General features: G+C 42.0%; 1 protein-coding gene across 1 annotated transcript in view; it reads right to left on the bottom strand.

Moving 5' to 3' along the window:
- LOC129857332 (neuroendocrine convertase 2-like) overlaps positions 1-15,485 on the bottom strand; it is a 73,738-nt gene that overhangs the window by 30,379 nt on the left and 27,874 nt on the right. The window contains exons 5-8 of the mRNA XM_055925466.1: positions 14,168-14,205; positions 7,093-7,169; positions 6,074-6,162; positions 1,684-1,859 (exon numbers count right to left, since the gene is read on the bottom strand). Of these exons, the coding sequence (XP_055781441.1) occupies positions 1,684-1,859; positions 6,074-6,162; positions 7,093-7,169; positions 14,168-14,205 (380 nt within the window). The remainder of the gene's footprint in view (positions 1-1,683; positions 1,860-6,073; positions 6,163-7,092; positions 7,170-14,167; positions 14,206-15,485) is intronic.

Here is a 15,485-nt window from a genome sequence, read left to right as displayed (position 1 = left end):
GAGTTGGGATTATGGTGCATTGTTCAGCTAGTCAGCTACATGCCTAACCAAAAGACTCCACTATGCAAGTACCTATTTCAATAGAATGTTTATGATGTCACTGCAACAACTGTCAGACATAGCTGGTAAAGTCGCTCTGGGTATCTACTCTGATTTCCGAGCACTCTCGTCTGAGTGTGCCAGAGCACAGAATAACTGACGAATTTCCGCACGCTCCACATTTTAGCTGGACAGCGTACCACTTACCTTAAAACCCCCATACCATTGAATTACTTCAATTACAAAAAAACATGTGAAATGTGCATTGAAGTCGAGCAGTGAATTTCAAACAGATTCAACCACAAAGACCAGGGAGGTTTTACAATGCCTCGCAAAGAAAGGCACCTATTGGTAGATGGGTAAAAATAAAAAAGCAGACATTGAATATCCCTTTGAGAATGGTGAAGTTAGTCATCACACTTTGGATAGTATCAATACACCTGGTCACTACAAAGATACAAGTGACGGTGATATGGTGAAATCCCTGAGCGCTTTCCTTCCTCTCCGTCAACTGAGTTAGAAAGGATGGCTGCAGCTTTGTAGTGACTGGGTTTATTTAATTATTTAAGAATAATTCAGTTGCGGCCAACATATTTGGCTACAACTGTATATATGTTCTCCCTCAAATCAAGGAAGGTCCCTTATGTTGGTAACCCCTGATCTAGGTAAACCTGATTTGCGTAAGTGTCCCTCTCACCACATCTATTCCTGCCTCTCCATCTAAATTGCAAAGTGCCGTTTGAAATGCAGTGAGATTACATATGTGCACGGCTATTGTCTCCAGCGCTCCCAAAATGAAGCACTCTTATGTATCTAGCACCGCTTCCAGAATATTCCATATGATTTATTTCCATTATCCATGTCAATTTGCAAAATGAAGCCACCTCGCTCAAGATGCAAACTAAGTATCTTGTTTAGAGTGAAGTGATTGTACCAGGGCAGGGGTGACAAGTGTTCCCCAGCTGTTAAAGAGAATAACAAAAAACATGCATGGCTGTTTAATGGAAAATAATCAAATTGAATTATTCTCATCTTAGGTCGGTGGAAAAGAAAGTACTATTTTTGTTGTTGTACAACGTGCATCGTGTCTAGCCTACGTAATGGTTTACATATGTGATCATTAGCATGAGAGAGGCATAGTGGAATACTGCTTGATTAGTTGTGTTTATCTTAGCCATGCTTAGAGCACATTTTGCACCTTCTCAACAAGATTGGATGAGATAGGGTCAGAGCAGATCAGACCACCCCACTGCATGGTATTGTGAATCATCAAGCAGCTAATTGCCACTGGCACTATGCTAACTAACTGTGTGTGTCTGTCTGTGAAAGTGTGTAACAGCAAGGCTGTTCTTTTTCCTATTCTGTGTCTTGAGTCTAATATAATGTATGCCTCTTCAAAGAACACAGTTACCCCAGTAAGACAAGCACAGGTACTCTATAAGCCTGCTATTTCCAGTCAGCCCAGTGTGTGTTTGTGTGTGTGTGTGTGTGTGTGTGTGTGTGTGTGTGTGTGTGTGTGTGTGTGTGTGTGTGTGTGTGTGTGTGTGTGTGTGTGTGTGTGTGTGTGTGTGTGTGTGTGTGTGTGTGTGTGTGTGTGTGTGTGTGTGTGTGTGTGTGTGTGTGTGTGTGTGTGTGTGTGTGCACCTTGTTGACTCCATCAGCCATGGCTTGTAAAGTGAGCTCTCTGGGTCCGTCTACTGTCTTGCCGTCATCGGTGGGACCCCAACTAGCACTGTAGATGTCAATGACCTGGGGCATATGGCTGATGGATGATGCCTCGATGATGTCCGTCATGAAGGGTTGGTCCAGCATACGGATACCTGGGGGAGGAGGAGAGGATGGGTGGGGAGAGACATGTAGTGTAAGATACACATTGTCTATCGTATGAATCAGTCAAGCCATTGGTTACACATTATTAAAATGCTAAGCCACTGTTGACCAAATATATTTTGTATGGCTTGACTATTGCTTTAAAAACTGGAGAAAGTACTTTATAACACAATATACCAGTTAGCAATTAGGTAATTTGTGTTGGTGCTACAGTTTAACCTGCATCCCTTTATGTTAGGCCAGTCTTTATACAAACTGTATATATGAAATATATTCAGCCCCCGTTGATGCACCTATTTGGAGAAAAAGTTATGTAAACATAATGAAATCTCTAAACCAATTCATTGTAACAGCGAATCCTTCATTATGGTGCTTCCATAACTCCTTTCAACCTCTATGGAAACTGATGAGTTCGAGGTTATTAACAACATACTGATGAAGGAGTCTCTCCATTGGACATTTGAATTCCACCCAAAACAAAGTGTGACATAGCTGCTTCCAGAGCCAAATCAAAGGGAGAATTCAATGATAAATGGATGAATGGAATTGTCTATATCGAGTGTTGTAATTTTGCTTCTGCAACTGCGTTCTCACATTTACAGTATTGTATAAAACCAAAGATATAATTTGTCTGTGAGTTCACAAGCTGATCAATACTGGGGATTGTCTGTGTAGAATCAAATCAAATGTTATTGGTCACGTGCACATGGTTAGCAGATGTTGAAACCTCTCTGGGATATGTGGGATGCTAGCGTCCCAACTGGCCAACTTCCAGTGAAAATGCAGAGCGCCAAAATCATATAAATTACTATAAAAATTTAACTTTGATGATATCACACATTCAATATACCAAATTAAAGCTACACTTGTTGTGAATCCAGCCAACGTGTCAGATTTCAGAAATGCTTTACGGCGAAAGCAAACGATGCTATTATCTGAGCATAGCGCCCAAGCAAACAAACACAGACCATCATATTTCAACCCTCCAGGCGCGACACAAAACGCAGAAATAAAGATATATTTCATGCCTTACCTTTGACGAGCTTCTTCTGTTGGCACTCCAATATGTCCCATAAACATCATAAATGGTCCTTTTGTTCGATTAATTGCGTCGATTTATATCCAAAATGTCAATTTATTTGGCGCGTTTGATCCAGAAAAACACCAGTTCCAACTTGCGCAACGTGACTACAAAATATCTCAAAAGTTACCTGTAAGCTTTGTCCAAACATTTCAAACTACTTTTGAAATACACCTTTATGTATTTTTTAACGTAAATATTCAATAAAATTGAAGACGGGATGATCAGTGTTCAATACCGGAGGAAAACAACATGTAGCGAGCCTCTGTGTAACGCGCCTCTAACAAAGAGTAAACTTCCCTCGAGCCTCATTTTGGAAAGTTTTACTTCTTCATTTCTCAAAGGAAAAACATCAACCAATTTCTAAAGACTGATGACATCCAGTGGAAGCGATAGGAACTGCAAGGAGGTCCCTTAGAAATCTGGATTCCCAATGAAACCTGATTGAAAATAGAGTGACCTAAAAAAAAAAATCGGAATGGTTTGTCCTTGGGGTTTCGCCTGCCAAATAAGTTCTGTTATAGTCACAGACATGATTCAAAACAGTGTTAGACACTTCAGAGTGTTTTCTATACGAATCTACTAATAACTATGCATATCTTAGTTTATGGGCATGAGTAGCAAGCAGTTTAATTTGGGCACGCTTTCATCCAAAATTCTGAATGCTGCCCCCTATCCTAGAGAAGTTTTAAAGGCGAGTGTAGCGAAATGCTTGTGCTTCTAGTTCCGACAGTGCAGTAATATATAACAAGTCATTTAACAATTCCTCAACAACTACCTAATACACACAAATCTAAAGGGATGGAATAAGAATATGTACATGTAAATATATGGATGAGCAGTGGCCGAGCGGAATAGGCAAGGTGCAATACATGGTATAAGATACATCATATACATATGAGATAAGTAATGTAAGATATTTAAACATTATTAAAGTGGCATTGTTTAAAGTGACTATTGAGTCTCTATGTAGGCAGCAGCCTTTCTGAGTTAGTGATTGCTGTTTAGCAGTCTGATGGCCTAGAGATAGAAGCTGTTTTTCAGTCTCTCGGTCCCAGCTTTGATGCACCTGTACAGACCTTGCCTTCTGGATGGTAGCGGAGTGAACAGGCAATGACTCAGGTGGTTGTTGTCCTTGATAATCTTTTAAGCCTTCCTGTGGCATTGGGTGCTGTAGGTGTCCTGGAGGCAAGGTAGTGTGCCCCCAGTGAAGCGTTGCGCAAACTGTACCACCCTCTGGAGAGCCTTGCGGTTGAGGGCGGTGCAGTTGCCGTACCAGGCGGTGATACAGCCTGACAGAATGCTCTCAACTGTGCACCTGTAATAGTTTGTCAGGGTTTTAGGTGACAAGCCAAATGTATTGCTGTTTAACAGTCTGATGGCCTTGAGATAGAAGCTGTTTTTCAGTCTCTCGGTCCCAGCTTTGATGCACCTGTACAGACCGCACTATCTGTTGTGCCTTCTTCACCACACTGTCTGTGTGGGTGGACCATTTCAGTTTGTCTGGGAAGTGTACGCTGAGGAACTTAAAACTTTCCACCTTCACTACTCTGCTGTTACCTGAAGTCCACGATGATCTCCTTTGTTTTGTTGAGTGAGAGGTTATTTTCCTGACACCACCATCTGAGTGCCCTCACCTCCTCCCTGTAGGCTGTCTCGTCATTGTTTGTAATCAAGCCCACTACTGTTGTGTCGTCTGCAAACTTGATGATTGAGTTGCAGGCGTGCATGACCACACAGTCATGGGTGAACAGGGAGTACAGGAGGGGCTGAGCATGCACCCTTGTGGGGCCCCAGTGTTGAGGGTCAGCGAAGCGGAGATGTTGTTTCCTACCTTCACTACCTGGGGGGCGGCCCGTCGGAAAGTCCAGGACCCAATTGCACAGGGCGGGGTTGAGACCTAGGGCCTCCAGATTAATGATGACCTTGGATGGCACTTGGTGTTGAATGCTGAGCTCTAGTCAATGAACAGCATTCTTACATAGGTATTCCTCTTGTCCAGATGGGATAGGGCATTGTGCAGTGTGATGGAGATTGCATCGCCTGTGGACCTGTCGGGACGGTATAGAAACTGAAGTGGGTCTAGGGTGGCAGGTAAGGTTGAGGTGATATGATCCTTGACTAGTCTCTTAAAGCACTTCATGATGACAGAAGTGAGTGCTACGGGGCGATAGTCATTTAGTTCAGTTATCCTTGTCTTCTTAGGTAGAGGAACAATGGTGGCCATCCTGAAGCAGGGACAGCAAACTGAGATACGGAGCGATTGAATATGTCCGTAAACACACCAGCCAGCTAGTCTGCGCATGCTCTGAGGACACGGCTAGGGGTGCCGTCTGGGCCAGCAGCCTTGCGAGGGTTAACACGTTTAAATGTCTTACTCGCGTCAGCCACAGAGAAGGAGAGGGGGGGCCTTGTTAGCGGTCCGCGTCGGTGGCACTGTATTATCCTGAAAGGGGGCAAAGAAGGTGTGTAGTTTGTCTGGAAGCAATACGTCGGTGTCCGTGACGTAGCTGGTTTTCTTTTGTAGTCCGTAATTGCCTGTAGACCCTGCCACATACGTCTTGTGACTGAGCCGTTGAATTGCGACTCCACTTTGTCCCTATACCGACATTTCTCTTGTTTGATTGCCTTGCGGAGGGATTAACTACACGGTTTATATTCGGCCATATTCCCAGTCCTCTTTCCATGGTTAAATGCGGTGGTTCGTGCTTTTACTTTTGTGCGAATGCCGCAATCCATCCATAGTTTTTGGTTAGGGTAGGTTTTAATATTCACAGTGTGTACAACATTTTCAATGCACTTCCTTATAAACTCTCTCACCGAGTCAGCATGTAGATCGATGTTATTCTCTGAGGAACATTTCTGTGTCCATTATTATTATGTGCGGCATACTTTATAAATATAGGATGCAATTCACAATTTTAGGTAATGATGAGAGGAGTCAGATGAACAATAATATAATTATTATTGAGTATAGCTGCCGTTAGTATTGTTATTATCACTGCCATAGCACTACTAGTACTGTTATTCTCACTGCCACTTTTATACATTTTCTGACATGACTGTGATCACTATTACTTTTAATAGCTGTTATTTACCACAGTATTAGAGCAGTCTACATACCTGCCACCTTAGAGTGGTAGGCCACTCCCACTCCGCAGATGTTGTTGTTGGCTGCTGCAGACACCTCACCAGCACACCTTGTTCCATGACTACACACAGAAACACACAGGTAGATTGGGGAATGGGGATAAAGTTGGAAACCATAGTGGGAATTGGTTACTCGTCAATGTATCATGTCTTTGATCACCTATTGTTCAATTATATTCTTCTTCCTATAAAATCAAATAATATTAAATAATGTCACAGGACTTATCTTGTCAGCTAAATCAACAAATCTACAGCCTATGGCATGGCCAGATAACTTAACATATAAGCCAACTAATATTCTGTTCTTCTGAAATACATTTTCTTCATATCATAATGTTTCTTTAGACCTGACTAAAATAAATAATGGATTCATTGTGATGGTGTATATTCAATTGATTTATTAGACTTTTTAACTGTAGATGTTCCAAAGGCGTGCATCAGCGGCTTGTATGCAGCTTGTATGTGTGGAAGCCTGGAGATGCTAAATATATTTATATTAATAATTAACGGTTAATTACCATGAGACCGGCACTATTTTGCATTACAATAACTATCTGACAATGTGTCTACGTGTGTGTGTGTGTGTGTGTGTGTGTGTGTGTGTGTGTGTGTGTGTGTGTGTGTGTGTGTGTGTGTGTGTGTGTGTGTGTGTGTGTGTGCGTGTGTGCGTGCGTGCGTGCGTGCGTGCGTGCGTGCGTGCGTGTGTGTGAGAAAGAGAGAGAGTATTCCTGTGTGGGCTTCCCACAGGGTAATTGAAGGGAGCCTTCTCTGCACTCCCAGCATGCTTTGCCACAGACAGTCTGCTATTTATAAACAACCAGCTAATTAGCCAACTAGTCCTGTGCTGCACTCAGCAGCGGCAACACTGAGATGTCTAATGTCACAACCTGGGTGACAGCTAGGCATGCACTGTTGAACAGGCACCAGAAATACAATACTGCTGATGACTTCTTTGGGGCAGATGACCTTGGAGGGACACGGGCTGGCTTTACCTGTTAAACCAGTCATCCGTGTAGCGGGGATATGGGTATGGGTCATTGCTGCTGAAGTCAAAGCTGGCCTCTGCATTCTGAAAGGACAGGACACAAACCATTCAAATCCGGAAGAGTACAAGACACAACAGGAGGAAGATTGAGGGGGAAACGAGTAGCGTTAACACAAAAGTACAGACCATCCCTTAAAGGTGCAATGACCTTCTCAAATCTAGTCTTGTCTTGTCCAGACCCAACCTAGACTGCTGTGATGTGTCTGCTTTACTAATGACTGAACTGATGTTTTTGTTGTAGCTGCCTCTCTGCATCTATGTTCCCTCTAAGCTGTGCGCATGCGCAGATGCCCATCTCCGCACAGAAGAAATATCAGTAAATATCAGCAGAGAAACATGAGATTGAACAACACTCAGATTTCTAGTTTTTTTAGTTAAGACTATCAACATTTTGCTCTACTGTGGGAATTGTGCTCGAATCAATGCAATATTAGGCACGTTGATGTAACATACCAAAACGAAACTAACTATGCAAGACTTAGTATGCAAAACGACCTGTGCAAGAGATGTCATTGTAGGCAGAGCGCATTGGAGTAGGATTCTATTGCATTGAAAGGCACGACTCAGGTCCGTACTCTACACAGGTCCATACTCAGAGTTGCAGTAGGCCTATACGCAAATAGCCATTGCCATATATGGTAGCCAAAAGCTGAAGAACATACACACATCCAGGTACTTTCGGCAGGTGCTGTTGTAGGCAAACTCATGGAGAATAGATCGGAAGACGCTGCTCACTGCTGCTCATGCTCCCAGGTGATTTTATTTCTAACAACGTTTTGACCCTTAGGTCTTCATCAGGCATCCATTGGGAGCATGAGCAGCAGTGAGCAGCATTTTCCTTTCTGTTTTCCATATATGGTAGCCAACATTTAGATATTGCAACTGTGGCTGCTTTGAGTTGTGAACGGTATATTTTCTGTAACACACCTGATAGTCACTACATGGTTTTTGTTCTTCCATCCCTAAGCTCCCTGCTCACTCAGCCTGTTTTTTTCAAGATTCCTGACAGTTAGAGATGAGAGAAAAGCTGACACTTCGTCATTTCTGAGCATTTTAATAGCGTAAAAAGATTATTGGTGATATTTTGGTCATGCAAAGGCTAATTTTACTTGGGAAATAGGATGACTGTGTGGGACCTTAAGTTGATTGCTTCAAGAAATAATTGTTTGGAATTCCCTCATGCCAAACATGCTATAATGAAAACCTTTCAGTCTGATGGAAATACTGTATGTCACGTGGACCAGATTAATATGAAGACAATTTCCAACATGAGTGCACACACACACACACACACACACACACACACACACACACACACACACACACACACACACACACACACACACACACACACACACACACACACACACACACACACCGATTACGCGCTTGGCTCATGTCTGGAAATTTCCACTGGCCTCTCATTGAAAGTGGTGTATCTCCCTCATTTTTTCACAGTATAAGCCTGAAACATTGCCTAAAGACTGGCCACGTGTAGAGGAAGCCATAGAGATTGTGAACTTGGTCCTAAGTCTTTGTATGGTGGATAGGCTTTCAATGGAAAAACAGCCTTTCAAAATAATAGTACTTCCTGGTTGGATTTTCCTCGAGTTTTCACCTGCCATATCAGTTCTGTTATACTCACAGACATTATTTTAACATTTTTGGAAACTTTAGAGTGTTTTCTATCCAAATATACTAATTATATGCATATCCTAGCTTATGGGCCTGAGTAGCAGGCAGTTTAATTTGGGCACACTTTTCATCCGGAGGTGAAAATACTGCCCCCTACCCAAGAGGTTTTATTTAATCCATTTTAGAATAAGGCTGTAACATAAGAAAATGTGGAAAAAGTCAAGGGGTCTGAATACTTTACAAATGTACTCTACAGTATATGAGACCTCAGGGAACTTTGACAATGACACTCCATATTCAGAAGCTTCTGACTATACAGCTCCTTTGGATTCTTGTACTTTTTTTGTTCACAATGAGAATATAATAAGTGGTACTCTGAGAGATGCATGAGAACATTTCTAGTACATAGGTCATTTGAGGATGTGGTAGCCTAATATTTCAATACGGCAAGGGATGTAAGCACTGCTGACATATCTCTTAGTCTCCAAAGTTGAGCTTGGAGACTTGTCCATCCCAATCTACATTTTTGAACATTAAATCCTGTTTGAATCCTTTCACATGTTTTGCAGCTTACAGTAGTGTGATATTAAGTGTGAACAAAGGATCAGCCCAAACCATAGCATGTTTGCCCTAACACCAGTACCTTAAAACCAGTACCTAACACCAGTACATAACAAGAGCGCCTAATACCAGTACCTTCTTGCCCTATCATCAAGCCTCAGCCTCAACCCTCTCTGTATACAGAGGTATCAACCCCTCCAAACAATCTTACTCATACTACAGGCACAGTGCTGGAAGTCATTCTCTTCACCTTCTTACCTGCTCCACACATCTGTAATTACTGATACAGCAGATACAGCAGAGCAGTAAACTGTGGTGTTTGGCATCTCTTTGTCCAAGTCATTCCTATATCCTCCCTGGTAAATGTCAGCCGGTATTTCACTAAGGTCTGAGCAGGCCGCTGGCCCGGTGAATGATCTGATAGGTTCAGCTCTATACTCCTAATGACCACCGCCACACTCTCACCGCCATCTCCATTGTTTCTCTGGTGACCGAGGACACAACTCTGTAAAAACTCCCTGAGTCACGAACGCCACCCAGACAGACAACAAGCTACAAATCGAGAAATGAGGGGGAATTAGAAAATACAGGGTTTTGATTGGGACTGAGCTAAAGGAGAAAGGAAGATGAGAGCGAGGAGTGGAGAGTTATAAAGAGAGCGAGGAAGAGAAAAACAGACTGTCTGAGAGAGAGAAAAAGGGGAAAGACAGTGACAAGAGACTTGTTGAAGGTGGCTGTTTGAACATTTTTGGGTTAGAAGAGTGGTAAAAGAGGATGAGGAACATGAAAGAAAGAGTGGCTTTCAGACAACAAGAGAGTTTGAAGGATACATTATTTGAAGATTGTTTCAAAATAGCAATCTCAAAGAGAAGCAGGTGCGATAGAAAAAGAGGGAGAGGTGTAAAGATACAAATAGTTTTCGAGTAAAGAACAGATAGAGATTCCTGTAATGGTTGGTGGATTTATAGATTTGCGTGTGTGGGTGTGTGCATGCCTTCGTGAGTGTGTAGGTGTGTGTGATTCTTCTGCAGAGCAGGCATTTGCTGATTATGCAGTCTGGGTTGATGACTCTCCGACAGATGTGTGCATGTAATACATCGGTTTTCTACTGCTTTTCCGCTGTTATTTCCACTCCTATTACTTTTGGACACGTGGAATTAAATGGCGGGAGTAATTGGTTTGTCAGTGTCTCAGCCGCTGTTCCTTGCAGTGACCATGCATTACTGTGACCATTCGTGTGTGTGTGTGTGCGCGTGTGCGTGTGCGCGCGTGCGTGCGTGCGTGCGTGCGTGCGTGCGTGCGTGCGTGTGTGTGCGTGCGTGTGTGTGCGTGCGTGTGTGTGTGTGTGCGTGTGTGTGTGTGTGTGTGTGTGTGTGTGTGTGCACTCGTGTTGGAAATTGTCTTCATATTACTGATCTGCGTTTAGATTACTGATCTAAACGCACCAACAAAACTGAAGTTTTTGGAAATAAAAAGGGACATTATCGAACAAAACAAACATTTATTGTCTAACATGGAGAACTGGGAGTGCCACCAGATGAAGATCATCAAAGGTAAGTGATTAATTTGAACGCTTTTTCTGACTTTTGTGACACCTCTGCTTGGTTGGAAAATGGCTGTATGGTTTTCTGTGGCTAGGCGCTGACCTAACATAATCGCATGGTATGGTTTTGCCGTAAAGCCTTTTTGAAATCTGACACAGCGGTTGCATTAAGGAGAAGTTTATCTTTAATCGTATGCATAACACTTGCATCTTAGATCAATGTTTATGATGAGTATTTCTGTAATTTGATGTGGCTCTCTGCACTTTCACCGGATGTTTGTTTGAGACAATGATTACTGTACATAACGCTCAAATTTCAACTGAGGTTTTTGGACATGAAGATTAACTTTATCGAACAAAACACACATTTATTTTGTAACATGAAGTCCTGTGAGTGCCATCTGATGAAAATCAAAGGTTAGTGATTAATTTAATCACTATTTCTGACTTTGGTGAGCCCTCTCCTTGGCTGGACAATGGCTGTATGGTTTTTTGTGACTAGGCGCTGACCTAACATAATTGCATGGTGTGCTTTCGCCGTAAAGCCTTTTTGAAATCGGACACTGTGGTTTGATTTACAAGAAGTTTATCTTTAAAATGGTGTATAATACTTGTATAGTTTAGGGTGTGTGTATTGTTTAGGGGGTTTTGTAATATGTATGGGGTTGTGTTCAGTGTAGGTGTTTAGGAAAGTCTATGGTTGCCTGGTTTGGTTCTCAATCAGAGACAGCTGTTTATTGTTGTCTCTGATTGGGAGCCATATTTAAGGCAGCCATAGGCTTTAGGTGTTTGTGGGTAATTGTCTATGTCTAAACGTTAGTAGCTTGTGTGTGCACTTTCGTTTTGTAGCTTCACGGTCATTTGTTGTTTTGTTAGTTTGTAAAGTGTTTCGTTTCGTGTTCATCTTCTTCGTATAATAAAAAGAGGATGTATTTATATCACGCTGCGCCTTGGTCCACTCTTTCTCATCAAGACGATCGTGACAAGGAGGTTTTTGCCTCATAATTAACATGACAGCCATTGGAAATAGTGGTAGGCTGAATTATTATTTTTGGGGGATGGTTTGTCCTCGGGGTTTCGCCTGCCATATCAGTTCTGTTATACTCACAGACATTATGTTAACAGTTTTAGAAACTTTAGAGTGTTTGCTATTCAAATCTACATGCATATCCTAGTTCCTGGTCCTGAGTAACAGGCAGTTTACTTTGGGCACACGTTTCATCCGGACGTCAAAATACTGCCCCCTAGCCCAAAGAGGTTTTAACAAATTCACCAGGCAGGCCAAAACTCCATCCCACCAAAACAGGTTGAAATTTCTGTATTTTCAAACATCTTTTAAACTAAAAGAGCATTATCATAATTTTCAACATTTTACAGTATTATTCCAACCTCATAGTGTGGAAATATATATAAAACACAGAAAAATCACATTTTTGACTGCACTGGGTCTTTAACAATTCTTCGTCACAAAGATAATAGGGAAATTAAGAAAAATAATTTACTACAAGGAAACAATTTCATACAAGGTTTTATAGAATGTGGCAACCCTACACACACACACACACAAACACACACATAAATGTGCGCTCTTGCGCATACTAATGAAGACCAATCAATACTGGCTGATTGCAGTGTTCGTAGGCTTCGAGGAAATAGGTAGAAATTATATCAAAAACAACTTCGGCCCTGGAAGAGAGTGAAGATGCACTAAATTAGTTTATCAGCCTCTTACACATACACTCTCACCCACTCAGACACACACACAAATGTATTTCAATCTCAATTGAATGATGAATGGCATATTCAATGCGTTATAGTTTTACTGATAGTTGGGGGAATTATTTCTGTAGAGGATCAGCATGAAAAGATCAGGAAACAGTGCTCTATACAAACACATACACACACGCATATACATCACACAAATACACCACACACACACACATAGGAAGTGTGTAGCACTAAGTTAGTTTTAGATCCTTACACATCAAGATCCATCAGACCAGTAGAGCATGTTCTTCCTGCATCAACCCGACTGCCACGCTCACGGCTATTTTTGGGCTTAGACTCATCCCCGTTCACAGGCAAGAAATAAACACACACACAGGAATCATGCATGAACCACAAAGTCTATGATAGTTTGAAGCTTTTCCAATATCCTCAGAGTGAAAGAAAATTGTTTACATGTCTTCATCTCTCTCCCTTCCTCTCCCTCCCTCCCTCTCTCTCCCTCCCTCGCTCTCTTGCCGTCTCATCTCTCACCTTCTCATCTCTGAAGCTCTAAATCTTTCCAATATGAAAAGAAAGAGAAAATGGTGTGGAGGAAAGGCTATGTGTGTATGTGCGTGTGTGTGTGTGTCCAACTACACTTATGCAGCAAAGCCTTTCAGTGTTGTTCATTACTGTAGTTCTATAATATAACACATTAATGGATGGTGCTGTTTTACAAAAGACTGTTTCCCTGTATCAGCAATGGGCTGCTATAAAGCCTCTGTCATTGGCTCAGATCTGACACGATAATATTCACAGCTCTCACTATCAGTCAAAGCAAAACAGCCATTTCAGGATTTCAGAAATTAGCCATTTAACACTACACACTGAGTTTATTGAGTACATAGTCCGGAGATGTTTTGTAATGTGAGTTCCATTTTTACATTTACATTTTAGTAATTTAGCAGATGCTCTTATCCATTGTTACTTACAATTAGTGCTTTCATCTTAAAATAGTTGGGAGAGACACCAACATATCACAATCGTATCAATTATATTTTCCCTCAAGGTATTTATAAGCAAAGTCAGTACTACTAGGAAAAGACAAGTGACGTTTTTAGGGGGAGGCGAGCGTGGTGAGAGTTATTTAAGATACTCTTCAAAGACGTAGTTCCTTACTTTTACTCCTTCCTCTATTCCCTCTTTCTGGCCAGCGACACTGACAGTCCTTTGAGGTGTTATTATCAGTATTCTGGAGTTGGAGCCTCACATTATGCGGCGCTAGCTACCCTGGCATTATCTGTGCTAGTGACAGATCGGCCTGCCATCCCGCCTGTCACAGTGCTGGCGCATTAACATTAAACAGCTTGGTTGGCTGGCTGCCCATTTCCCTGTCCTCAAAGGACACAAGGAGACTTGCCAACCATGAAGGAAACTTGGAATACACCTGCCACTGGCACCGCCACTGGCACTCAACAACAGACCAGCCAAAACCGGCACTTCAAGGCGTGATTTTATTTCAGAACAGCAATACAGGGAATTATTGGAGAATATTGTGAAATGATCAAGTACTTACGTAGTTTGATGCAAGATCTGGGTGGAGATAATCGATCCCTGTAACAATTTCAACAGAAATTTACGAGGTAATGCTACAATTTTTTCTTCAAAAGAATACAGGTCTTGAGGGGAGATTTGGACTTTTATAAGAAAATCTGAAACAGGAAATGGTGACTTTGATTTTACGTTGTGCTTCTTACATTTTAATTGGGAGCTGGTCTGTACATGTATGCTGTACATGTCATTTACTTAAAAGTTACAGTGGCTTGCGAAAGTATTCACACCCTTCGCATTTTTCTGTTTTGTTGCCTTACAACCTGGAATTAAAATAGATTTTTTGGGGAGTTTGTGTCATTTGATGTATACAACATGACTATCACTTTGAACAAGAAAACAAGAAATAAGAAAAAAAACTGAAAACTTGAGCGTGCATAACTATTCGGCCCCCAAAGTCAATACTTTGTAGAGACACCTTTTGCAGCAATTACAGCTGCAAGTCTCTTGGAGTATGTCTCTATAAGCTTGGAACATCTATCCACTGGGATTTTTGCCCATTCTTCAAGGAAAAACTGCTCCAGCTCCTTCAAGTTGGATGGGTTCCACTGGGGTACAGCAATCTTTAAGTCATACCACAGATTCTAAAATTGGATTGAGGTCGGGGCTTGACTAGGCCATTCCAAGACATTTAAATGTTTCCCCTTAAACCATTCGTATGTTGCTTTAGCAGTATGCTTAGGGTCATTGTTCTGCTGGAAGGTGAACCTCCATCCCAGTCTCAAATCTCTGGAGGACTGAAACAGGTTTCCCCTCAATAATTTCCCTGTATTTAGCTACATTCATCATTCCTTCAATTCTGACCAGTTTCCCAGTCCTTGCCAATGAAAAACATCCCCACAGCATGATGGGGGATGATGCACCAGAAATAGCGTTTTCCTTGATGGCCAAAAAGCTTCATTTTAGTCTCATCTGAACAGAGTACTTTCTTCCATATGTTTGGGGAGTCTCCCACATGCCGTTTGGCGAACACCAAACGTGTTTGTTTGTTTTTTTCTTTAAGCAATGGCTTTTTTAATGGCCACTTTTCTGTAAAGCCTAGCTCTCTGGAGTGTACGGCGTAAAGTGGTCCTATGGACAGATACTCCGATCTCCGCTGTGGCGCTTTGCAGCTCCTTCGGGGGTATCTTTGGTATCTTTGTTGCCTCCATGATTAATACCCTCCTTGCCTGGTCCGTGAGTTTTGGTGGGGGGCCCTCTCTTGGCAGGTTTGTTATGGTGCCATATTCTTTAAAAAAAATGAATAATGGATGTAATAGTGCTCTGTGGGATGTTCAAAGGTT

The sequence above is a fragment of the Salvelinus fontinalis genome, chromosome 1, assembly GCF_029448725.1.
Source record: "Salvelinus fontinalis isolate EN_2023a chromosome 1, ASM2944872v1, whole genome shotgun sequence".
NCBI lineage: Eukaryota > Metazoa > Chordata > Actinopteri > Salmoniformes > Salmonidae > Salvelinus > Salvelinus fontinalis.
Note: the sequence above shows the minus strand (reverse complement) of the source record. Positions and strands in the feature narration are given on the sequence as shown.